The sequence below is a fragment of the Raphanus sativus genome, chromosome 1, assembly GCF_000801105.2.
Source record: "Raphanus sativus cultivar WK10039 chromosome 1, ASM80110v3, whole genome shotgun sequence".
NCBI lineage: Eukaryota > Viridiplantae > Streptophyta > Magnoliopsida > Brassicales > Brassicaceae > Raphanus > Raphanus sativus.
Genome location: NC_079511.1, coordinates 20,922,753 through 20,950,612, shown reverse-complemented (window position 1 = coordinate 20,950,612; position 27,860 = coordinate 20,922,753). Strand labels below are relative to the sequence as shown.

At 29.8% G+C, this 27,860-nt stretch overlaps 2 protein-coding genes and 1 long non-coding RNA gene across 3 annotated transcripts; 2 read left to right on the top strand and 1 right to left on the bottom strand.

The window, feature by feature from the left end:
- The first annotated feature begins 11,449 nt into the window (after positions 1-11,449).
- LOC108847804 (filament-like plant protein 6) lies at positions 11,450-16,481 on the top strand. The gene is given in 7 exon segments (XM_056990468.1): positions 11,450-11,607; positions 11,693-14,202; positions 14,341-14,395; positions 14,600-14,699; positions 14,702-14,840; positions 15,972-16,134; positions 16,410-16,481. Coding segments are annotated over 7 exon segments (3,144 nt in total). The 5' UTR covers positions 11,450-11,502.
- Positions 16,482-17,344: 863 nt separating this feature from the next.
- On the bottom strand, positions 17,345-18,606 carry LOC108836860 (uncharacterized). The gene is made up of 3 exons (XM_018609989.2): positions 18,341-18,606; positions 17,812-18,175; positions 17,345-17,726 (listed from the first exon to the last, which is right to left on the bottom strand). The coding sequence occupies exons 2-3, from the start codon at positions 18,016-18,018 to the stop codon at positions 17,535-17,537; spliced, it is 399 nt and encodes a 132-aa protein (XP_018465491.1). The 5' UTR covers positions 18,019-18,175; positions 18,341-18,606; the 3' UTR covers positions 17,345-17,534.
- A 136-nt stretch (positions 18,607-18,742) lies between these two features.
- LOC108836964 (uncharacterized) lies at positions 18,743-22,051 on the top strand. Its single transcript, XR_001947232.2, has 2 exons — positions 18,743-18,966; positions 21,161-22,051. It is a non-coding gene; the product is annotated as an uncharacterized LOC108836964 (long non-coding RNA).
- Positions 22,052-27,860: the final 5,809 nt, after the last annotated feature.

The following is a 27,860-nucleotide window of genomic DNA, read 5'->3' as shown; positions in this document are numbered from 1 at the left end:
TTTTCCTTCAAGATAAAATTTACGTATTATAAATTGATATCTTGAATTGAGATTATATTTTAATTTGTTACAATTTAGTTAGTATGATTATTCAAAATATATTTAGTATAAAAGAAAATCTCGAAAACAAATAACAAAATCTATTTATTAAAGAGATTAAGAGATTTGCACAAAAAAAAGATATTAAGTGAAAATACTGTTACCATCAAATATTTCAAGCACAAAATCTTTTGAAAATTGAAAATATTTTTAATTCATGATAAAAATCATGTAGATAAAGATATGGTTAGTATAAAAATATTTTTACAATTTAGTTAACAATTTAGTTAGGATGCTTATTTTAAAATATGGTTAGTATAAAAATTTCTCGTAAACAAATATAAAAGAAAATCTCGAAAACAAATTTAGTTAACAATTTAGTTATGTGAAAATACTGTAACCATCTAATATTCTTTCGAAAGCCTTGTGATATTATTGCTAAATATGTGTATAACTTTTAAATACTATTTACTATATATAGATATTTAGAGGTTTTTGAGGATCTATAATATTAAATGCAGGGGTTTAGAGATATGTTTTAGGGAACTTTATGTTTCGAGTTATTATTTTAGATGTGCACCTTGTACTTAAATGTAAATTAAAAAAAATTTGACAAACATTTTTTCGTAACTATTTTTGAGAAACATTAAATGGAGTAACATTATAAACACGTTTTCCTATAAGAAAATAAATATATAGTAGATGACAAAACTTTTTTGAACATTTGTAAAATATAATCTCAATGTTTCCATAGAACGTATGTAACATGTATGAAAAGAAATTATTTGCTGAATGAAGGGCTGGTAAGGCGGATAAACATTTTATACTGTAGATTAGATATGCTAGTGCTCGCGTATTGTATCTCTGCCTATAGTATAATACATATCTAATAATATATATATTAAAAGATGACGTTTAAGAAAAAAAAATTATTCAAGATTTAATCGAATAAGATATAGATTAAAGTTGTTTTTCATGGCAATATTAAAGTTGGGCAAAAAATATGAATAAAAAAAACCGAACCGATCCAACTCAGAAAAAGTATAAAATCCGAACCAAAATTGATTAAATATCAAAATTTTGGTATTTAGAGAACTGAAACCGAATTCGATCTGCATCGAAGTATTTCAAATATGTAAATGTATTTCGAATACATTTATATATATATATATATATATATATATATATATATTAGATTTAACGTATATAAAAACATCCAGAATATATATGGTACTTATAAGTTGGTTTAAATAATTGAAAATATATATATAAATAGTCAAATGTAAATATCTAAAATAGTTAAAGTATACTCAAATCACGAAAAAACTTAGCATAATTATTGATTATCTATAAAAATATTTAAATCAAACCAATTTATATGTTAAGTTCAAATTTATATTATTTTGTGTATATATTTTAGAAATTTAAAGTATATGATGAATTTAAATGGGTTATCTGAACCTGAAAAACCTGCAAAGATCCGAATCGAATCTGAACCAAAATTTGGAAATATATGAATGAGTTGTTTTTATAAAATATATTGTTTTTCATGGCAATATTAAAGTTGGGCAAAAAATATGAATCAAAAAAACCGAACCGATCCCAACTCAGAAAGAGTATAAAATTCGAACCGAAATTGATTAAATATCAAAATTTTGGTATTTAGAGAACTGAAACCGAATTCGATCTGCATCGAAGTATTTCAAATATGTAAATGTATTTCGAATACATTTATATATTAGATTTAACGTATATAAAAACATCCAGAATATATATGGTACTTATAAGTTGGTTTAAATAATTGAAAAAATATATATATATATAAATAGTCAAATGTAAATATCTAAAATAGTTAAAGTATACTCAAATCATCAAAAATACTTAGCATAATTATTGATTATCTATAAAAATATTTAAATCAAACCAATTTATATGTTAAGTTCAAATTTATATTATTTTGTGTATATATTTTAGAAATTTAAAGTATATGATGAATTTAAATGGGATATCTGAACCTGAAAAAACCCGCAAAGATCCGAATCGAATCCGAACCAAAATTTGGAAATATCTGAATGAGACTAAAATCTTTGACCCCGGAAACCCAAAACCTAAACAGACCTAAACCGAACCTGAATGGGTACCCGAACGTCCATCCCTAAATCACAATCTATTTTTTCCTTTAAAAACACATCAAGCATATAATTAATAGTATTTTATACGTACTATCATATAAATAATCACATATATTATATTTTCAATAGTCACATATATTGAAAACTTTTTTAATAAATTTTATTGGAAAATATTTTAGTAAAAATAGTTTTTTGAATATATGTATATTTAAATCAATTATATAAATCAACTTTAAATTATTATTTTGATTTGAAATATGTATATAAAGTTTATATTTTGTTTTATGATTATTTTAGACAAATGGTATTTTTAGATAATTAGATTAGCTCATTCGTATATTTTAAAATTGACCCAAATAGATAATTTCTCATAATATAATAGATTTCTAATTTTTTTAATAACATAAATTCATTTTTTTCTTAATATGACTATCTATGTTTCCAAACAAACCTATATTTTAACTGATATTCATGTTTCCAAACAAATTATTTTTTTAAACTGCTATCTAATTTTCCAAATAAACATTTTTCAAAAATTGTTATCTACGTTTTAAAAAAAAACCTAACTTGTAGTTCAGTTTTAATAATAAGATCCCCTAGACTATATTTGAGAAGTGATTTTGCCACATGTCTTCTCTACAATTATTCTTACAAAAATAATATGACATGGCTACTAAAATTGATGACATGTCTTATAGATTAATATGACATGGATAATTATATTTAATGTTGATTTATATTTTTGGGAAACTTTTTAAAATATGGTAATAAATCATATATTACATTTATTGTCGATTTACATTTTTAGATTTTTTTAGAATATGATAATAACTCATAAATCATCATTAAAATAAATATATTCAACTACGGCATTTCAAATTTCGAAATATCATTTAAATTATAAAATTTTCAAAAATGTATACATTTTTCAGAAAATGATAAAAATTAAATCGTAAAATCATTAGTTTCTGATATATATCTACAATTTTTATAAATATTGTTTAATTTTAAATTTTGACAATTATAAAATTTTTACATATTTATTTAATATAATTAATTAAAACTATATTTGAGAAGTGATTTTGCCACATGTCTTCTCTACAATTATTTTTACAAAAATAATATGACATGGCTACTAAAATTGATGACATTTCTTATAGATTAATATGACATGGATAATTATATTTAATGTTGATTTATATTTTTTGTAAACTTTTTAAAATATGGTAATAAATCATATATTACATTTATTGTCGATTTACATTTTTAGATTTTTTTAGAATATGATAATAACTCATAAATCATCATTAAAATAAATAATTTTATAATAAAGTTGTGATATACTTTAATGGTACTCTAATTTAGAGTAAAAAGTAGAATAATGAACAAAAAATAACAACTTACTCTATATGTAGAGTAAACCCATTTTTTACTTTATTATAGAGTGAAAATTAGTGTATCACTGAAATATTTTTATACTAAACTATATTTTAAAGTGCAAAATAGAGTGGGACTAAAGATGTTTTAGTAATGTTATAACAATAATATTATAGTTATGTATTGGTTTTGGTTGAAAGGCTATTTGAACTTTTTGTCGATGGATTAAACAATATCTTTTTACAAATTCGTTTTAAACTATGAGTATGATTTCAGTTTTATGATTAGTGATTTTTGTTTATAGATATATACTAATTAACAACATCTGGGCTAGTAAAATGGGCTTCTCGATTTGAGTTGGAAACGTTTTGTCAATATTATTGATTGTGCATATTTTAAAAATCAGTGGCATTCAATTGTAAATAATGAGATGAAATTAGGGTTATTTCTCATTTGTACTTCAGTTTTAATAGATTAGATGAATGATGTTCACTCGCAGTCCAAAAAAAAATATTATAATATACAACCGCAATGAACTCGGCTCATCCCGCCTCTTCCGCATGAACCTATATCATAACTGTGTAGCGGGCTCCACGCTACGTGGCGGCCCACTACAGTTTTTTTTTAAAAAGAACAAACGAAAAAAATAATAATAAAAACTAGAGTTGTAAACTCCAACCGGGGGTTCATTAATGCGGATAGCCTTATAATTGGTGGAAAAAGATAACAATGCGATTGGTTTTAAAAATAGTTGATTCTTATTGGTTGACTATATAATTAGCAAAATAACTAAAAATGTTTAAAAAAGGTAATGATACTCTCTTGTAAATAATTTGAAATTTAATGGCAAAATTTTAATAGAAATTCTACTTTAATAGTATAGATATATTAGCATGGATGAAAATTTCTAGTCACTGCAAATGCATATGCACACTAATCAAAAGCAACATGTAATGATTTGTTACGATTGCATCATCTATACTATTAAAGCAAGGATTCTGTCATTGATTTTTTAAGTTATTTACAAAGAATGCCATTCTCTTATTTGATTTTTTATGATTTTCATGGTTAAAACTGTTTAACCAATGAAATTCTTCTTTTTCTATACCTTTCCGAAATCTCAGGCTATATTAAATGTCATCGAATCCAACGAATTCAGACAAAACTAAGGCCCTTCGTTTTCTTCTTTAAATTATCACTTTCTTTACTAAAACCCAATAACCAATTTAATAATGCCCCATGAATAATCTTTCCTTTTCTCCTTTATTATTTATTATTTTTCTTTCCTGTTTTGTTTTTCTTTTCAGCATGCAAATATTCCAATCCGTATCCAAACTCGATCCGAAAAACCCAAACGGAAATCCAAACCAAAATATCAAAATATCAAAATATATGAATGAATATTGATTTAAAAGAGATTGGATATCAAAACCCGAATGAATATCCGAAGATAACCGAACATATGTATATTTATCCTTATATTTTTAATTTAAATCTCTCATTTTATTTAAAATATTTATATTGATGCTACACATGCTTTAAGATCATTATTTATATATATATATATATAGTTACGGTGAAAATGATTTGATACACACTTGAATAAATATCAATCTTTTTGTTTCATTTATTAACAAAATTTACATTCAAATTCTAAAAACAACATCCAAATTAATGTATACTTATTTTTGAAATGTTACCTCCAAATCTTTTAATCATTCAATCTATTAAAAAAATCAGTCAATCGAAAACTAATTTTTTTAAATACAAGAAACTTAAAAATGAAAAATTTAATTTATGTTCTTTCAAAATCTAAATATCCGAACCCAACCCGAAATAACCGAACCCGAACTAGAAATACCCGAACATGATCCGAAGTACAGAAATACCCAAACGGGTTCTATACTGTTATACTGAAATACCCAAAAATCTGAAATACCCCAACCGAACTCAAATGGTATCCGAACGTTCACCCCTAATGCAAATGATCTTTAAGACCAAAAACTCGACTTTAGTGGGTCAAGTTTACTAAAATATTAGATAAATATTTGAGTCCGACTTTAAGTCCGATTTATACTTTGCAAAAAAATATTTATATTTTCTCAAAATAAACATGTTTAAGATAGATATTGGTAAACCAAAATATAAAAATCAATTATTAATTTTTTTTTCAACTATCTATTAAATAATGTTAAAAGCACATTATAAAAATGAAGTAAACATTTTAACTTATAAAATAAAATATTTAAATATAGACAATACCGTCCTTTAAAAATATTTTTAAGGGTACCTACACATATCATAAGATCTAATGTTCCAATATGATATTTTAAGTATTTAATTTCCAATATGATCTTTTAAGTATATGGGCTTTCAATTAATTGTTTCAATAATAAAATGAAACCATCAAAACTATTAAATATTGTAATTATATTAAAAATTAAGTATACAGCTATGAAACGTAAACATAAATTTACAATGGTTTTGCATCATATTGCAAGTTATTTTTAGTTTAAATTATATTGCATGTTACTTTTAATTTAAATTATATTTTCCTTCTAAAATTAAATCTTATTGCAAATAATTTTTAATTCAATTGATTGCTGAAGTTTGCAACAACAAATTTTTGTTTAAAAATTTTCAGAGTAACATTTTGTATAGATATTGATCATCCATACTTATTAAAAAACTACTAAACAAAATCACAAAAAATTAAAAACACATGATATAAACTTCATGTAAAAAACACATATGTTATAATAATAAGTAGATAAAAATGAAAAATCCCGCGCTTTCAAAGCGCAGATCACAATCTAGTTCTCAATTAAAGTGGATGTTGTCGATGTGAACATACTATTTTTTGCCACGTTGACATATTCTTTAGTTGACATTAACATACCTATCTTGCAAACCATTGTGATATTTCGAAAGATCCATTAAAAAAACCAACACACCATCTAACCAATAGGAAGAAGTTGTGACTGACTTCTTTCTTGACACCATCTCCCACTTATAACACATTGGACACAACAATTAGGATAAATAGCAGCATCCAAACCCTTACGAAACAAGAGTAATCACTTGTCAGCATATTAGTATGACTTTTTGGATCCAACCAAAACGTAACGCTAATACCTATTTCAGCACAAATGTCTATGGCCAAGTAATTTATCTGTCTTCATTAATTCTTTTTTATGGTCATACAATGTTTCAATTTGTTGACAAGAAAAAAAGTTATACAGTCTCACCAAAACGTAAAAGTATTGATAAAATAGTGAAATAATGAGATTTACAAACATAATACTACCATGACTAAATCATACCCCTAAGTCCTATTCTAATTATAGGAATTTGATTTAAGTAAGTACAAATCCAAATTTAATGCAAGTATTCAAAATTCGATACAACACTTATTTAATGTTGAAAAGTAATAAATTTGGCTACTTATGCAAGCATCAACTTACTTTAAAGAGGTAACTATATTTGATATGCGCTTTCAAAGTGCAAGATTGTTTTTCGGTTAATAGTACTACTAATCAGTTTGTTAGTTCATAATAAACATGAAAAATCTATCTTTTCAACCCGCTTATTCTTGATAAATTTTTTAACCTATAACAAATGAACACATACAGGAACTATAACTTATTCATGTATACAAAAAAATTTGTGACCCGTACACTATATAGCAAATAAAAATTTTGACATATTTATATACTAAACATAATTTAATGTTTCATTTCAATCGTAGTAGAGAACAAAATATGACTGATATATATATATATATATATATATATATATATATATATATATATATATATATATAAAATATAGAGTAAAGAAAATTTAATATATAAAAATAAAAGTATATGCCAAAACGTATGGCAAAAAATGAGAATTTAGTTTTATAAAAAATATAAATGAAGCAATACTGAACACATATATTTATAGTTAGATATGGTATGCGAAAATATTGATTTTTATACTATTATTTATGAAGTGATTTTGATGATTTGTCATATTCTCCATAATTTTAGCCAATTTTGCTTATTTGTCATATTATTATTAGTTTTAGATTAAATCATCAATTTTTTAATTTAAATAATAGAATATTTCGAAATTTCTAATTAGTTTATTACTTTAAATAGTATAAATATTTCAAAATTTCTAATTGGAATATTATTATAATTATTTTAACTTTCACAAGATTCTTATTAGTTTTTTCGCTTAAATCATTAATTTATTAATTTAAATAATATAACTATTTCAAACTTTTAATTGGAATTACAATTATAATTATTTTAAACAAGTTATGACCAATTATTATTTTCATATGATGTAAGATGTTTTAAACTCTATAGTTTCATTTTTTTCATTCATTCCAAGTTATCTCGATTTTAATTTTTTGATGTCTATATTTATGTACTTTTGATATTATTTTTTTAGAGTTCTATGTTTTTCTTCTTTCTTTGAGTTTGAAAGACTATGAACAAATTGGTTTTATTACATGGAGTTTGAAGTTATGAATTAGGTATTCTGAATCATTTCCGTAGTTATTTCACGTATATGTTTAACTACTGTTTAATCTATAAAAGAATATGCTTTGGTATTAAGTTTAAAGAGTTATCTATGTAATCATTTTATAAACATGTGTTTAATTTTTTAGTTTTCAAATGGCAAAAATAGATATATTTTTAATAAATAATTAGATTTATCATTATATAATTAACCATAAATTAACTTCAATAATAAAACTATCATTATCTATTTTCTTTTCTTAAATGTAAACTTATGAAATAATAAGATAAATCAATGTAAGTATTGATCAAGTAAACCAATGAAATATTGTCATTATCTCAATTCGTTTAAAAAAAGTTTCTTCTAAATTATCATCTAACTTTAGTTTTTTGTTTACTTTTTAATAATTTTTTATTACTTGGATTTTATGTGTGTTTATTGTTTTGTTTTTGATAATTTAATACATTTTTCTGATTCAAAAATACAAAGTAGTTTAAAAAAGACCAACGTATTCTTACTTTACTTTATTGTATAGAATATTTTATATGTAGTTATCCTCTCGTAGTTTTATAGTTTTCCTTTGTGTTTAGGAGACGTAGACCAAAATAAAAATCAAAGAAAACTAAAATAATTAAAAATATAAAAAATAAGTTATCATGATGTTCAAATCATAATACATATGTTAATAACTATTAATAAAACGATTATACCCGCATGTGCGGGTAAAACACTTAGTTTGTAATGTATAAACCAAATAATATTTTGTTTCTATTTATTTTGTTTCAAATTAAAAGACAATATTAATTTAAATAAATATGGAAAACAATTAAATTAATATTCATTGTATTAGATTATATACTTAATATCACTGATTTTATTCCGGTAAGATTAAGATTATTTCCATATTTGTCTGGGTGCAAATCTCGTCATAATGAGGAGGATAATTGATAAGAAGAAGAAATATTTTTAAATCTATACTATTATGAAGGAATATTCTTAATGAGTTATCAAGTTGTAGAGTTTATCTCAAAATATTTATTTATTTGTTATATTTCTAACAAAATTATATTCTTAGATTCATTATATTTTGATGATTATTTTTCAAAATATTTTTAAAATTTTTTAAAGCAATTTAAGTTATAGATATTTTATTTTACATATTTATTATATAAATAAAGTGAAAGTTCTATAACTTTTTATTTTGTATTTGGTGAACTACTATAAGAACTATATTTCAAATTTAAAATTTATGATGTGATATAATAATATATATTTTTCATATGTTTGTTTTATAATATAAAATGACATTTAAATAAAATATTAGTTTTCTTTACAGATTTTGTATACAAAGATGTATGTATGTAATGTTGGGTTCATGATTTTATGATCGATTATATAATAGAAAATTACTATATAACATTAAGTACTTTTGTATTTTCTTAAAATAATTTTTATAAAATTATTTTTATTACATAGTAAAATGAAAATTGTGAATAAGAAGTTGAAATATATTAAGGTAATTGATAAACACGGTATTGCCATAATTACCACCATAAGTAGCGATATTTAGGAATATTCATTTGGTAGTTTCAAATAATTACCATAATATTGTTATTAGAATTAAAAGGGATTATAAGGAAATATATAATTTGTTGGAAAAAAGATTTCATGGAAACTTTAATTAATAAAAAGATTTCATGGAAACTTTAATTAATAAAAAGCATAGGTATTAGATAAAACAGTGGCAGAAATCTGTAAATACTTTCAAAACATAAAAGCACCTCAAAAAAATAGTATAGATACCCATCAACTAGTACAAGAGCAAATTATGTTCAATAAAAAAAATATAACACTTGTAATGATTAATAAGAATTAAATAGATAGATTACGAAGATAAAATTCATTTGTCCTATTGTAACTGGCTCAACTTTTTTTCTTCTTAAAATTTAATTAAATAATAAAATTGTGATAATTATTATGTTTAGATACTTAAAGAGTTATTAATGGATGAAAATGCTTTAAAACTTTGAGAAACTAATTGATGCCGTATTGTTCTGTGTATATATTACTCCACACTAGCACTCTATGCATCATCAGTTTTCTGTTTGAAGAAATCGTATGCACAAACACTAGTGTATAAAACCCGGACGCGATAGTCCAGTGGTACCCTTCGGTTTCGGCTGAGGGAACGCGGGGAGGCGTGTCCAAGGCCTTAAACGGTACAGACGCAGGCTGGCGCCGGGCCTAGGTGGTGGGCCGCAAGATCTAACACCTGGTTAATAAAAAAAAAAAACACTAGTGTATAAAGCAACTCATTCAATTTTTGGATTGTCGGTCTTGGATCTCATCTGAAAATGTCGGTACATAAAAATCCAGAAACATACTAAACAAATGTGAAGTTTTTTGAAAAATAATAATCTAAATGTACACTTTTCTGAAATTTCTTATAGTGATATAGAGACTATAGGTATCGCTTCTGATTACTTCACGACCGAATGGTCTCTTCATTTCTAAACCGAAAGTCCAAAAAGGCTCGTTGATTTGAATTAAGTTAGGTAGAGGTGTGAAACAATGGACACTCTATTTTCCCATTTATTATTATTATTATTGTTACTACCTATTTTCATTTCTAAAAAAAAATATGTATATTAATTTACATATATTTGTTTCCCTCAAAATCATTTTCTCCTATATTTTTTTAAAAAGATGCTTTGTTAAGAAAATATTTTCTTTTTGGAGCTTTATGCACTATTCTGGGTTTTAAAGTTTTTTAGTTTTATCTTTTTTTTATACATACAGACGAAAAAGAAACTGCACCGTTTTTCACACTATCTCTCCCTCTTTTCCGCCACCGCAGCGGCCATATGGTTCAGAATCAGACCACTCAACGGTGAACTCTTTTGTCGGTTATCCAAACACCAGAGCAACAAGTAAGCCAAAACTCGATTCCTTCAGATCTCCATCTTCCTGAAACCGCATGTCCAAAAGTTGAAGAAAGAACAAACACTACAGCTCTCTTCCATCTTCATCTCTCATTTACAAGATTCGTTTCCAGAAACTACATTTTCGCCCTAATGTAAGCACTTTAATTGAGCTTTCCAAACCATTAGCTCTGTCTTTTGTCATATCTGTATGATTGATTCATATCTAACTTTAAAAGTAGATTTTGTGTGTCGGCAAGATTTAGTTGACCTTATTGTCTTTTCCTTATTTAGTAATCTACCTTTTCTAGACAATGCATCTACGAAGACCTCATAGTTTTTTTTCTCATTCAGGAAACCCTTTTGTCGTTTCCTTCTTTTTTTCTCTAGAAAATATGTCTTCAGATTTTGTTAGGGTTTTATTCAGATCTAGTTCGCTTGAATTACCTTCTGATAAACTCAGGTTGTTGCAATGCTTAATGACATTGATAATGTGAATAATTTTTGTATAGTTTTCTATGGACCGACGAAGTTGGCCCTGGAAGAAAAACTCATCTCATAAAACAACCTTAGTGGTCGATTCTTCTGCTGCTGCTAATAATTCTCATTCTCATGTAGAAAAGGTGAAATTTTTTTACTCTTCTGCTCAATTTTGAGTCTGAATAAACTTCTAGTTTTGTTGAATTGGTTCTATATATTTGAAAACAGGATGTTGTTAAGAAGCCAAAGTATGTGAAAATCTCCGGGGAGCAGTATACACATCTCACTGGTCTAGAAGAACAGATAAAGACATATGATTGTCAGATTAAATCTTACGAGAGTCAGGTTGAAGCTTATGAGGATCAAGTAAAAAACTTTGAAGAACAGAACAAGACGTACAATGTTCAGATTAAATCCTACGAGAGTCAGGTTGAAGCTTACGAGGAGCAAGTTAGGAGCTATGAAGAACAGATTGAAGCCTATGATGAGAAGGTTCAGATCTATGCTGAACAAGTGGAGACACTGAATGAGCAAATAGCTACCAAAGAGGCTTTAGTGAAGCAACACTCCAAGGTCGCTGAAGATGCTGTTGCAGGTTGGGAGAAAGCTGACGCTGAAGCTTTGACGCTGAAAAACACGCTGGAATATGTTACTCTCTCGAAACTCACAGCTGAAGATCGTGCGACCCATTTGGACGGCGCGTTGAAAGAGTGTATGAGGCAGATGTGGAACTTGAAGAAAGACCATGAAGTGAATCTGCATGATGTTTCTTTGGCCAAGACAAAGCAGATTGAGAAACTAACAATGGAGTTTGAGAAGAGGATCTCTGACTATGAACATGAGCTACTAAGGTCTGAAGCTGATAGTGATGCCTTATCAAGAACTTTACAAGAACGGTCCAACATGCTAGTGATGGTTAGCGAGGATAAGTCAAGAGCTGACACCGAAATCGAGACCTTGAAGAGAAATCAAGAAACATGCGAAAAGGAAATAAAGTCTCTCAGTTACGAAGTCCATGTAGTTTCTAGAGAGCTTGAGATACGCAACGAAGAGAAGAACATGTGTATTAGATCCGCAGAAGTTGCCAACAAGCAGCACTTGGAAGGGGTGAAGAAGATAACTAAGCTGGAAGCAGAATGTCAGAGACTTAGAATTCTTGTGAGGAAAAAGCTTCCAGGACCAGCTGCACTTGCTCAGATGAAGCTTGAGGTTGAGAACTTAGGTGGAGACACTCGCCCGAAGAGATCTCCAAGGAAGGCTTCTAGCCCCTGCAAGTCTCCTAGAGGATATTCATCTTCTGGTTCCGACTTCTCTGTCGATAATTCACAAAAGAAAGAGAATGAGTTTCTGAAAGAACGTTTACTTGCGATAGAAGAAGAGACGAAAATGCTTAAAGAAGCCTTAGCAAAGCGGAATTATGAGTTGTTGGAGTCATGGAATCTTTGCGCTCAGAGCAATACTAAGCTTCAAAGCTTGGAAGCTCAACTCCAACAAAACAAGCAATTAAGTTCAATTTCTGTTTCTGAAGATGGGAATGATGATTCTGGAAGTTGCAGTGGTCGATCTTTTTCAACAACTCCTTCACAACAGACCAAGAAGGAGATGGCAACACTGCAGAGGGTTGAAAGTGTTAGCAGTCAAGTCGAGCTTATGGATGATTTTCTTGAAATGGAGAAGTTTGCTTGTTTGCCAAATCAATCTACTGGAAATGGTAGTATTGATTCCAAAGATAGTTCAAATGATCAAAAGTCAGAACTGGTGAGTGTTGAGGCTAATACCGATAGAGGTAATCTAGCAGTGATGGAACTCATAGCTAGATTATCAAAGGTTCTTGAATCTGTATCTGCTGATGCTGACTTAGAAATGGTCGTGGAAGATGTAAAATGTATTTTGCAAGATGTGAATGTTTTTATAGACCAGGAAAAAACTTATGATGTGCAGGTTCATCCTCCTGAAGCAGTGGCTGATTTATGTCCAGCAGAAGCAGAGTTGCACAGCGTCCACCAAGATTTGAAAACTGATGTTTCTCGGATTCATGAGTTTGTTTTGTTGCTAAGGAAAGATGTAAGGACAAGTGAGGACACTGTGATCGAATTGAATGATTTGGTTGAACTGATCAATGGCTTCTCCATCACGTTCGAACATGTTTTAATTGGAGACAAAAATTTGGACGATTTTGTCTCGGATCTTGCTAATGTCTTCAACGAGGCCATGGAGCTAAAAGTAACCTTCAGGGGTCTTTCTTCCTTCGAGGTTGAAATTGTGAGCCCAGATTGCATAGATAAGGTTGCGTTACCCGAGAGCAAGGCTGTAGATAAAGATTCATCTAAAGAAATATATCAAAATGGACGTTCTAAGGCTCCCTGTGATGAAAACAAAGATATGAGGTATGAATCAGACTCCAAGTCACAGGAAATAGAAGAGCTGAAATCAGAAAAGGAAAAGATGGTAGTGGACATTGAGGAACTAAAGTCTCAGTTACAAGAATCTGAGAAGACGTTAGCTGACATCAGATCACATTTAGATTCTGCTCAGAGGCCAAACAGGCTTGCGGATACACAACTCAGATGTATGACTGAGTCATACAGATCACTTGAAACATGTGCAGCTGATTTAGAGATTGATGTGAACCAGATTAAGGAAAAGGTAAAGAGTTTAGAGAATGAACTTGAGGATGAAAAACACAATCACCAAGAAGCTATTATGAGGTGCCATGAACTTGAAGAACATATTCAAAGGTTAGTAGTATAAGCTTTACAAGAATGTAAAAGACATTGAATGTTCCTGTTTGTGTCATTTACTATGATCCAGTTTAGTGTAATGTAGCCTAGATGTTTTGCCTACTGTTTTATCCTAAATATTTTCCCAGAAAAAATAAAAATTTCTTTGGTTGATGAGAATGAGGAAGAGGCTGATATCAAGACGAAACAGGTAATGTTGTCATAATATTCTTATTCAATGCAAATCATGTTTTGCATTTTGTGAACTTAGCTCTACAATTTTCACCTCTGTGTTCAACATACTAACATGCAATCAGTTTACGTGGCATTATATACACACTGAATCACACAGACACAAGCATACACTTCATAGACTGAACACACACAAAGAGGACTAACATGAAATTTTGTTCAGGAGAGAGAGTTGACAGCAGCAGCAGAGAAGTTAGCAGAGTGTCAAGAGACCATATTTGTGTTGGGGAAGCAGCTGAAGTCATTGTGGCCGCAACCTGAACAAGTGAGTCCTATTCTGAGGAGGAGTTAGGCACCAAGAACTACGCCTTGGACGAAGGAGATTCAGCTGATACTTGGGTTAACGAGGTCCCTAGATTTATGGAATCTCCAAAATGTCCCTCTGATACAGAGACTATTGATTTGTTGACATCGAAAACCCTATTTCTATATGCCCACTTCTATAGTCAAATTCCAAATAGTTGTTTTTTCTAGAATTTAGGAATCCTTTTTAAAGACTGTTTTAGTTAAAATATAGGTTAGATATTTCTATATCGTGAAATATGGAAACATATCTCTTTAGTATAAATTTCATTTTACTCGAAGGAAAGAAGAAAACGCGACCAGATGCTGGAAGTCATTTAATCATGGGAGGAAGGTCATTTTTCTGCTCTAAGCAAGAGGAAAGAGTTCACGGATTAATTATTCCAAACAAACTCTATAAATCGTATGAAACATTATCTAAACATCAAAAATAAAGCAACATTGTTTAAACTTTAGAATAAAACATATCTATCTCAAACTTTAGATGCAACGGTGAAAATATAAAATTTTCAATATTTACCAAATGCTAAAAATATATATTAAACTGAGTATATGAACTAGTTATCTTACAATACTAAAAGTTCATAATACTCTACATTGAGCCTATCCACGTAAGCATAAATAATTAACCAATCAATTTTTGTACTTTTGACACATCAGCCGAAGAACCTAAGGGCAACATTATTGGTGGGATTTTTATTTGAGTCCTTAGATTTTTTTATTATTATGCTATAGTTAGGGACAATGTTAAGAGACTTTAAGCAAAGTGGTGATTATTGGTGGGACATTTTGTAATCTCTTAGGTTAAAAAAATATTTATTTTAAAAACTAGTAACATATAAAAGATGTGTTTAAGATACATGGCTTTAGAAGACAATAAAAACTCATGCATTTGATTTGTTTTTCAAAAGCAAAAGAGCAACAAGCACATTACCCTCACAACTAAAAGTCTGCAAGCACAGTAAAAGTTGAAAGTGTTAGGGAAGTAAAGAGTAGCAACCTTCATGAAGACATCAATATCAGGGTCAGGTTTGATGTTTGCTTCCTTCTCCCTTCTTGCTAATTCGGTTGCTCTAGTATACATCACAAAAGACCTTTTATCTCAAAATCCAATATCACTGCCAGAAAAAAACAGAACTCACAAATTCAAAATCACTTGTGATGGATTTGAAATAGAGAGAACAAAATCTTTGCTCTTTGCTCTTTCTATCCTTGACATGACTTCATTACAGAAGAAACAGTCCAGTTAACATTGTATATTACCGGCTTGGAATATCATATCCAGAGGTAACGGAGATGCAAGCTCGTGCGATTTTTGAAGCAGCAGCGTCAATGCAAGACCAAGGTGTCACTGTTCTTCCTGAGATTATGGTTCCACTTGTAGGAACTCCTCAGGTACGTATACTCTTGCAAACATTATTAAGAAAGGTTAAACATTAATTGAGGCTTGTAGCTCAGTTGGTAAAGGGTTCACAGCTGTGAGTTTCGCCACCTGGGTTCGAATCCCGGCCACTGGAAAATTAATATTTCGGCAGCGCCAAGGACAGAGGACCGACATGTGGCTACACATGACTAGTCTGGACCACTTCTGTGGAGTCAGGATACCTCTGTATAATTCAAAAAAAGAAAGGGTAAACATTTACTTAAACCAGAGACGATGATAATTGCAGGAACTGGGTCACCATATTAGAGCTCCATTTGCGCTGGATCTGCAAATAAGCATATACATTATGCACTTCTGATTTGAGAACACGCCAAAAGCTTACAATACAATACATATATTATCTGAATTTATCTGAAAGTGAACCGACTCTCGCCTCATTCCCCCAAACATATACATCAATTTAACTTTCATCTGGCTTCATTCGATTGCTCCAACAATACATGTATTATCTAAAATGTATTAAGACTGAGCTGATCTGATCTACAGATTGATCAAAACAATAGAGAATTAGTAATAGGGAAACAATAAAAGAATGACTCAATACATAATTCTTCCATCCGAACTAGCAAACAAATCTGACGAAAAATATTTGTCACACAATTGCTGGTATGAGACATACATAAGAAAAAAAGATGACCTGTTCATGATGGCAGAGATAGTATAACAGAGAGAAACGGTGTCGGAAATCGTTGGCACCGATTGTTGCGGCCTGTGGCTTGGCTTGAGAAACAGTGGCTATATAGTCGAAATTGGGGACTTGTTTGCCGGCGGATTCGAACTGAGAGGTGAGCGGCGTCGGATCGATTTCGAGGAGAGATCATCGGGAGAGATCACGAGAGAGAGAGAGAGAGGAGTCGTCGTCGTCGAGGAAAAGGGAGAGAGAGAGGCGACAGGATGACACGTGTCTTACAAGAACCGTGTGTTTTGTCGCTTAATTAAGCGACGTTTGTTAAGGTAATTTTTATTTTTCAGTTTTTTATCCTAGTAATAAGGACCTCTTAAAAGACGCCGATAATCTTGCCCTAAGAGCATCATTATTGGATGTCCCCAAAATCAAGTCCTTAACATATTTTAATCATACTTTTATGTTAAGAGATTTTGCTAAGGACATTTCAAAAATTGTAGATTATTGGTAGGACTTTTGGAAAAAAAAAACAAAAAAAAACAAAAAAATATGTTCTTTATATCATCCAACTCCTATTGTTAACAAAACTACAACTCATTCTTCATCTCATCCAACTCCTATTGTCACTAACATAACATGGAGAAACTTATTGTCATCGTTCTTTAGCTACAAAAAATAAATGGCTCAGACTGGACTTTTAGTCCTTGTAGAACATTAAAGACTCCCTCAAGTGCCAACATTAGGAGCAGGAGTCGACAATGGTTGTCCATACGAGTATCTCCACTGACCACAAGCCTCACACTTCTCCAGCTTGTTTTCAAGCGTGCAGAACTTGCAAGACCAGACTTTGTGCTTCATCTCTTTTTCCTTTTCCTTTGGATTTGCTGCAGTGCATAGCTCGCATATCGGAGCCAACAACTGCTCCAAGAAAACAAGACATAAAACAAATTTAACCGAATGGATAGCATGAAGTCTCAATTCGAAAAACATTCTCAAGACTTACAGGGTTCAATAAGGTACATTCTGCACACTCCCACATTGCAGCTTCTTCTCGGCCTTGGTTTGCAGTGGATGGTGAAGTTTCTGATGATTTCATGAGACCAGATATCGGTTCATCTCTGGTCGCCTTGGAAGCACACCAGATGTCATCGAGGAAACGCCTTTCAGCAGATGTCATCGAGGAAACGCCTTTCAGCAGCCATTGCAGCATCCTGGATTGGGGTTAGATGTGACATGCTTATTATGACCAGAGTTATCCTCGATCCTTAGGTCCCTTCTGAATCTAACTATAGTCTTTTTGTTTGTCGACATGCTTATTATGACCAGAGAGATATCAAGACACAAACTCAGCTAAACTCCACCACTCTCTGTCCAAATAATACCAAACCATAAATCAAAAATCTTTAAAACTCTTTACCTCAAAAACAGAGAAAGCAAGATACTTTCAATTCAAAGATCAATTATCTACTAGATGAAAGCATATTCAAGAAGTACATGTTTGAATAAAATCAAAATTTTGAAACTTTTTTTACCAGGACTTAATCAGAGTTGAGGGCAGAGATCTTTGAGCAGCTTTGGATCTTGAGAAGAAAGAAGAACTTGGAGTTGTGAAGGGTGATTATTGATGACCGACCTCTGCTCTGTCACCCACCAGTTTCTTTCCGACCCATCATCGCTGGCCGTCTCTGACGAAGCTCAATCACGCAAGCCTGCAATCGGCGGAGAAGCAGAGAAGAGGGGAGAAGACGACTTCGCCTCAAAACCCGACACGTGCCCCTTAGGACGACCCAACAAAGTTCTTAATTAAGGTCCGTCCCACTAATTTCTTTTCTATTTCCATTTATTTTTAGGCCCAAAACCCATTAGGACCCAACCAAGAACCAGCTATATTTATGGTCTGAGTTTCTTCTTTGCGAATTAACGATGGATTTTAATTCCTTGAAACGTCTTTTCACCTTTCTTTCTGTTTGTCATCCCTAAGTTACAAGTCTGTATGTCTTCCTCTTCATTTCTGTTCACAGATTCATTAAATCGAAGAAAAATCTTTGACCTTCATTGTTCTTTCTCTCACACTGTTATAATCTGATCAGACACGATGGTCTGTGGAAGGGATGCTTTGGAGATGGGGTAGGAGGTTGCCCAAGCTGCAAAGAAAATGGTACGCCTTGCCGGAAACACACGGCAGCACTGTGATTTCCTTATTTTATATTAGGCTTTAATCGAATTTTTGCAGTTTGCACTCAGGTTTAGATATCACTAAAAAGTTAATTCTTTAGAACTTAGACTGATCTCTCTTAGAATCGATCTTTAGTTTTTATCGGTGAGAAGTGCACCGAGTTTTTCTGATGCTGTTATGGGAAGCATTGCACATCGTACTGAGGTCCTTGCAGAAGGATGATGCGACAAGATTTCAACAAACATTTAAGAATGTTCTCAAAGAATATCTTTAAAACCTTTTCCAATGTTACCTATCAACCTCAGTGACCGATTAGCTATTTTCTGAACATGTTTCCGGTTTCCGTTCTACGCCAGAAGTTTACCGGAGAGATTTGTTACGGCCAGGCCTTTAGTGACAAGATTCGCAATTACCGGGGGAGAGAATTTCTGGTGAAACAATAAAAAAAACTTCAAGATTTAACAAGTCTCTGATTTCATTAGGGATCAAATCTGTGAGTTTCATAAATGTTAAGAGTGAAGTAATAGACAGTAACAGAGCTTGAAATTCCATGACATAGTTGTATTTCCGAGAATTTGCCTCGCATTGCATCATTTTCATGGATTTGTCTCTACAATGTTCCTGAAAGGGTAAAGCCTCTCCAAATATGTTTACCTGAGTTTTCCATGAGAGAGGAGAGTCTGGCCCTTTTTATTTATATGGAGAAACATGGGATGGAAATAAAGCAGAGGAGCATAGGAAAATGAAGAAGAAAGAATAAAAAAGTTGTGTTATGTGGGTATCTTCATATGAGTCATGAGTCTCGTACAAATGTTTTAATGAAATTACGAATCGGTTTATACTTCTCTCTCATGTTGAACATGTGGCGAGGGAAAAGAAGACAGTGAGTGTTTATGAGCTTTTGGAATCTATTCCGTACTTCTGGTTATACATATGTGCAGCTTATATAGACGATCATATTCAGTCCTCTCATTGTTGTTAGGTTAAATATGTTTCAGGTTCTGCAATTCATGTTATCTAATATATGATGAAATTGGTATTATAACTAAAATTCCTGTTAAGTTTACATGTAATTTATTGAACCGCACATGTGTAAGGGGTTGACTGGTTTTCCCGCTACCACCCGCAAACACAGTTTTTGCGGTTGGTAGCGGTTGACAGCATTTCAAAATAATCATACAAACCTCTACAAATCGTTTCAAACCGTTCTGAACCTCTTAAAATCAAAAGCTGGTTCCAGTTACCGTTTGCGGTTACGGACGGTTGCGGTTGGATAAAAAATATTAAACTTTTTTTCCTAAATATTTTAAAATTTAAAATTTAAAGATTTAAAATGAAAATATTATAAATAAAAATATATACACATTTTATATATTAATTTAAATTCACAAACAATATAGTATTTGTATAAAAAACTTTAAAGTAGCTATTCATCATAATTTTTAAAAGTTAATATACATACATATATAAAGATATACACATATATAAATAAGAAACAAAATATTCTTTAAAAATTTTAATATAAATCTTCATAAAAATATATTAAAATTATAACTTTCAACTACTTAAAAAATTAAAAAAATAAACTTAATATTATTATTAATCATATTATATCAACAATTATTATATTTTATCACAATAGTATGTTTTTTATATTTTATAATATTATAATATGTTTATATTGATAATTTATTATTAAACGGCTGCAATATCTCATAATCAACCAGTCACAAACATCCCGTAAACGCAACAATTTTTAAACGTTACGCCAGTCATACAAAACGCCATATAACACTTGAAACCGCAACCACTCGCATCCGCAAACTCCCGCACCCGCAACCGCAACCGCTGCGTTTGAACCAGTCAGGCCCTAAATATCCTCTCAAGATATGGACTCAAGTCGCAGCTTCCCGCTGTTAGTTCAACTTCAAGTGTTGCATAATCTTATCCACTAGCAACGTTCTTTCGCACTGGTGAGACTTTCGAAGAGATAATGTGCCATGTTTGGGAATATATATAACACTCGACAATTTAGAGGTGTATATTGAGATACTCTGGTTTTACTTTATTTTCTGGCATTGGATTTGACATTTTTATATGTTAAGAGGTTTTTGAATGGCTATAAACAAAAAAAAAAACTAAACACCCTTTGTTCTACTTCTCAATATGATTACAGGACCCAGCAAATCCAATGTCTATTCAGTGTGATGAGAAGCTTCGTCATCCTCTTGGGTGTGAAAGCATTCAGCTGTGGGGATAAATGAGATGCTAATGCGCCAAATGTACAAGCGGTCGTCATGTGATCAGTAATGATTTTAAAGTCTTTTATCCAACGTTCTCAGACTATGATGTTCGATATTATTCTCTTAACTTCTAAAGGTAAGCGATCATTCTTTTTTGAAACCTAGATTGCGCTTTCTTCAGGTTTGTATTACTCCTTCTAATACAATATTTTATTGCTAGGGGAGGTCTCTAAACATGATCGTACACGTCACTGATTTAGTGAAAATTCTCATTGATTCCTTTTCATCCCAGGTTTTCTCTTTCTGTGTGATTGCAGAGCTCGACAAAGCTTCATTTAAGTGGAAAGAGCTTGAACAGTCTGAAGTAAAAAGCAGTCTTCCATTGTGTACAGAATTTTACGGCTCGACAGATCCCATGTTCTCTAACTGTGAGTGACAATGGATGCTTGGAGAAGACGACGAGCATTAGGGCGGATCAACGAGGGAAATTGATCACCTGTTGTAGTCATAATTATCATCGACATAGCCGCCACTGAAGTCATAAATATATACAAGGGTTTAGGGTGTTGGAAGAGTGGCGTTGAAGATGGGTGCGAGGGAGAGATATAAGGATAGAAGGAATCTGAAATTGCGGGAGAGAAGAGATGACGCTGTTGTTTTCCTGGGACCTAAATCTAGAGATGGATAAGCTTCACAACATTTTCTGACTCTGTCTCTTTTGATTCGGCTCACTTCTCCTAGAAAAGGTTTTGGGTTTGTTCCACGAAGAACCAACGTAGCAAATTTGCTTTAGACAAAATAAATGATAAAGTATGTTACAGGTAGTTACAACATGAGTCAGAAAAGTATCATGCAGAAAACCTATATCTTTTTCTAGATTAAGTCACGAACCTGAAGCTCCACGAATTTGATCATGTTCATTGGCTTTCACCACTGTGGATATATCTATATCCTCGCTTCCTATGCTGAGATAAAAAGGATACCATTTTAGTCAATGCAAAAAAAGAGCGCCAGATGCATAATCATGAATGTACCAGTCCACAAGGACCATAACCAATGGTTTTCTTTCAGATATTACAAGCAAAGCCCGCGGCAGAAGGATCTAAACAAGAATATAGAAAGGATATTAATTTTTTATTTTGTGAGTCACTCAATCAGGAGAAAAGTTACGAAGAAAAACAATAAGCAAAAAATAGACAAACAAAAAGAGAAGAAATTACAAAAGATAGGAATGATGACTACCATGTGTGCATATATATGTTTGTGTAAAATTCTTTGTTGAAATAAATTTGAGATTTATTTAGCAACTCCATGGGTGGTGGACATGATAAGTAACAACTAAGTTTAGTTTGGCCTTCCAAATCAACTGAACACTAATTAATGAAGTTACTAGGTGGTTTGCCCGCATATGCGGGCCTAATTTTATTTGAAATATTTATTAATTCAAAATTATAATAATAAGTTATTTTTATGTTATCAAAATATTGTGTTCGAATTTTAAAATACTCATATATTTGAAATATTTTAGAAAATAAATTTATATAAATATTTTTGATTGAATAATATCTAATTTTAAATTGTTTTATATTTCAATTTTTAACTTTTAAAAAATATTATTTTCAGATAATAACACAATATATATATATATATTATCTTTTTGACAATATTAATTTATAATCTAATATAACATATAAATATAATATTATTAACGTAAATTTCGTTTTTAATTATATAATAAATTATATAAAAAATCATTAAAGGTAATAACGAAATTAACCGCTCTAACTTTTAACATGAGAGCTTTGTTACGAATAATCACTTCGCAAATAACTTTTATAATAATTTTAAAAATATTATTTTCAGATAACAACACAATATATATGATTTTTCGACAATATTAATTTATAATCTGATATAACATATAAATATAGTATTATTAACTTGAATTTTTAAAATTTAAAAATATTATTTTCAGATAACAACTTAATATATGTAACAATTATCTTTTATTTTTGACAATATTAATTTATAATGTAATATAACATATAAATAATTTAAGTTAAATTAAAATCATTTTTTAACTTCAATTTTTTAAAAAATATTACTTTCAGATAATAACACAATATATATAAAAATTATCTTTATATTTTTGACAATATTAAGTTATAATCTAATATAACATATAAGTATAATATTATTAACATAAATTTTGTTTCTAATTATATAATAAATTATATATAAAATCATTAAGGGTAACAACGACATTAACCGCTCTAACTTTTAACGTGAGAGCTCCGTTGTGAAAAATCACTTCGCAAACAATAGTACGAGAGAAACACATATACCATTTTAACATAGCCAAATTAAAAATTAAAAATCAATGTCTCCTCTCTTTCATCTTCTATTTTGTCAATATAAACACTATGCCATACTTCTTCATCCATACACCTTCTCAACTCCATCCTTCTTAATCCACACCTTCTTCATCCATACTTCATACACCTCCTCTCACTCACCATGAAACCTTCTATCGAGACTATCATCAATGCCATGAAGGAGGCAATCACTTGTGGTTCAATCTCCACAAACAAAGCCAAGACGGTGCAAGCCACAGTGCGATAGTGGGTGCGTTGAAGGCCAATAAGGGAAAAAGGGAAGCTTCCTAAGGGGACTATCAAGCATGAGGAGTGGGTTTCTGGTGACAGTTCTGTGAACAAGAAGCCCTCTTCTTCCTTTTCAGACATGAAAAGGACAATTGCGGCAATAAGAAAAGGTGACAAAGAGCTATCATTGAGAACGAAGAACAACCAGGGGGAGGAGAATCACGGGGATGTGGACATACCTCAGACCCTTCAGGACTGGGAGTGTGAGAAGAAGAAGAAGAAGTCTAGTGATGTTCTGTTTTTGTAGCTAGTTTATAATGCTAGGTGTGTTGTCCGCATATGCGAACATAATTTTCTTACAGATATTTATTAGTTTATATATTTTATTAAAATATATATGTTTGTTATTGTATTAAATTTTGAAAATACTAACAAAAATATTTTTGATTTTGAAATCTTATACTTTTGTTACCACTTTTTGTACACTTATTTTTACTTATATTTTGCTAATATTTTGCATTTATTTTCCATTATTTATATTTTCCATTACATATATTTTGTTCATTTATACTATTTAATCATAAACAATAAAAAATTTACTTACAAAAAGTAATAGTTGGATCACTACATTTATTAATAGATTGAAATAATAATTTTATATATTTTTATTAAAATAATATGATTAATATAAGTTTGTTTTATTTTAATATTTATTTTTAGATTTTAGATAATTATTATTAATATTAATTTTAATAATTTAGCTAATAAAAAATGAAAATTAGTTTTTTATTTGTTGTTAATTTATGTTTATTCATTAAGGGTATAAATGATATTGACCATTCTTTAATTTTAAAATATATTTTTAGATTTTGGATAATTCTTATCATTATTAATTTTATTTACTTATGTAATAAAAAAATAAATTCGTTTTTATTTTGTAGGTAGTTTATATATTTATCCATTAAGATATAAACAATATTAATCACTCTAATTTTTTATTTTAAAATATATTTTTATATTTTGGATAATTCTTATCATTATTAATTTTAATCAGTTACCTAATCATAAAATTAAAATTCGTTTTTATTTTATGGATAATTTATATGTTTATTCATAATGGGTATAAACGATATAAACCAGTCTAACTTTTAACGTGATAGCTCCGTTGCGAAAAATCACTTCGCAAATAATAGTATAGATAGATTTAGTTAAACAACAACTGAATACGACAGTTTCTAAGTTTATGAAAATATTAACCCAATAAATTAGATTGTTTCTTATGATATAAAAAAAACTATTTTATTATGCATTTACAACCAAAAAGAAAAAAAATAAAAGCCAGTAGTAAAGAAAGAAAAGAACGTATATTTAAAATTGATCACGAGGAACAGGGCCGTCTCAATTATTTTTAAGGCCTCTCAAAAAAATATTAATTATATATTTAACGATATAATAAAATAGTTATAAAAGTTAATAACTTTATCTATATATTTTAAGGTTTCTCTTCAAATTATAACTTCTAATTATAAATACTATAATTTTGAGAATATATCTAAACTTTTGAAATTTTAAACCAAATTTATGTGTTGATTTTTGAAAATGTTTAACTATTTTTTATTTTAAAATTTGGGTCCTATTTGACCGCTCCAGTAGCACATACTATTAGACGGTCCTGATGAGGAGGACAATGCCAAGAAAGAAGACCATAGGTTCCTCACTTAGTAAGCATCAGTAAGGGATCTTATTTTCCGGAAAATAAGCTTAGCTTATTTCTGAAGGAAAAAGTCAGGTTTTTGTGAGAAGTACGATTTTTTTTCTTTGGTTTAGTTTTGTTTATGTCCTATTTTTATTTGTATTGTGTTCTCATGAACTATGCCTCGGTTTGGAGGACAATACTCTTTTGTAGTTTAGGTCATATATGACTTAACTTATCCCCGATCATATGATTCGGTTTGGTATAAAAACTAACAGATTTAAATCATGGGTTATTCTAATCAGAAACCATGTTAACTAATTTCATTTACCCTATTTCTGCTGAGATTTCATCAATGCTATTTAACAATTTTTCTAGAGATTTTTGTTTTCTTGGTCACTTATAAAACAGTTTCAATATGTATATCAAACCAAGTTTGCCTGGCTGTAAACTTAGTTAGACCAATGAACTTAATTTGTCAATTGAAATAAACCAAGTAAGAAGCCAGTTAATATGTTGGTTTGTATTTCCTTTTGAGGACCGAAGACCTATAAACGTGAACTAAATAATTCTGAAACTATAACAATGGTTAAATCATTTGTAAATTTATCAATTATTTTACATAAAAATAATAGAAATAAAATGGATTTCTGAACAATACTAAAAATAATAATTGTCAGTCCATTTTTCTGACCATACTAAAAAAATTTCTAATGTAAAAAAAAAGACAACAAGTTGTGAGTTTTAACCATTTTGAATTCATTAAAAAACAATAAATACATAAAATAAATTTAGATTTTTCTATTATTTTGTAATTTATGATAGATTCTAATGTACATTTACAAATACAAATATTAAGATATAAATTCTAAAACTATAGAAGAATACTCGGACGTAGTCTAGGACAGCCCCTAGTTTATGTAATAGAAATTTATTTTAGGTATTCGTTCGGATATTTGATTATTTGACTTATTCGGGATTGAGTTTAACGTATGGTATAATTTTATCAGATATCCGTTTGGATAATCTTAAAACCCAAAACACCGTGAATAAGGCCGATTCAAGTACTTAGAGCATCATTATTGGTGGGTAGAAACAAAAGCCCTTAGCTTTTTTTTTTTGGTCATGAAAATTTAAGGAAACTCAAGGGTCAGCCCTTATTTAGGGCTTTTCCCTTATTCTTTGCCTCAGTTCCTTCCCTCTCTCTTTTAAGGGCTGACCCTAATTAAGGGCTGCCAATAATGATGGTCTTATGTCAGATTTTGTTTGCTTCTAAATTATTTTCACTTTAGATTTTCAGGTATGGTTGGGCTCAGGTCTAGTTAACTTTTACCATATTTGTTTTTTCTTTTGTGGACCTCGATTAAGTTAGAGATGTTGAACAATGTTATTCTTGTGATTCTTTTGACCTAAACCAACATATATCTACTCTAATTGGGTATATTAATCTTCATCAGATATTATGTATATAAATATATTTTTTCTTTTGGGAAAGGGAGATCCATGACTTACTCAGTTTTTACCCTTTTCTGTGAACACTCTCAAATCATTCTATGTATACTCTTCTTTCTCTAGATTTTCAAGTTTTGTATACTCTCTCCTTTCATATTCGTGGCCTTGAGGTATATTCTCACTCTCATTTCCGATCATTCCGGCACCCTCTTCTACAAACATGTTTATTTGTCACACTGATCACACAAAAATGTTTTCAAAAACAATAGTCATTGTGCTTCCATCCTTTTTGGATCCGTTGTCACACAGCCACCTTTTATTATATGTATCGGTTCTTTATATTTTTGACATATCAAACCCATGGACTTTTTTCCTTTTACTGATTGATTTGAGTATAGAGTACTCGAAAAATATATTCAATCGTATTACCCTGGATTGCCAGGATTTTATTAGCTTTGCAGGAAACTTGTTGTCTAGGAAAAAAAATAGCTGAAACAAAATTACAGAAAATCCTTCTAGATACATTATGAGTTATATATAATATGAATTTTTATTTTTATATGTATAACATTTAGGTTAATTCTCGTAATGGTCAATTACACTCATAGCTTTAATAAATTAAATATATCATACATAAATACCATTACTAAAATATTTTTGTTCAGTTTCCTTTTTCTTGATATTTTAAATTTAAATTTATTTCATAATGTTTTTCATACTATATTAATAGCAAAAGTAGAAATGTCTACTAAATTTACAAATTTGGCAATATATATGAACAATTCTTCTAAATAGATAATTTTCAATTTTTTGTCACAAAAAGAGTCCTTAAAGGAAAATGATCAAAATGTTTCATTTAATAGCTGAAATATCTTTATACTCTAA

Excerpts from the sequence above, each read along its gene's own strand:
- LOC108836860 (XM_018609989.2), bottom strand. The coding sequence starts at position 18,018 with ATGCTGCAATGGCTGCTGAAAGGCGTTTCCTCGATGACATCTGCTGAA. Across the intron at positions 17,727-17,811 it reads AATGTACCTTATTGAACCCT|TTGTTGGCTCCGATATGCGA; the intron begins GTAAGTCTTGAG and ends TTCTTGGAGCAG.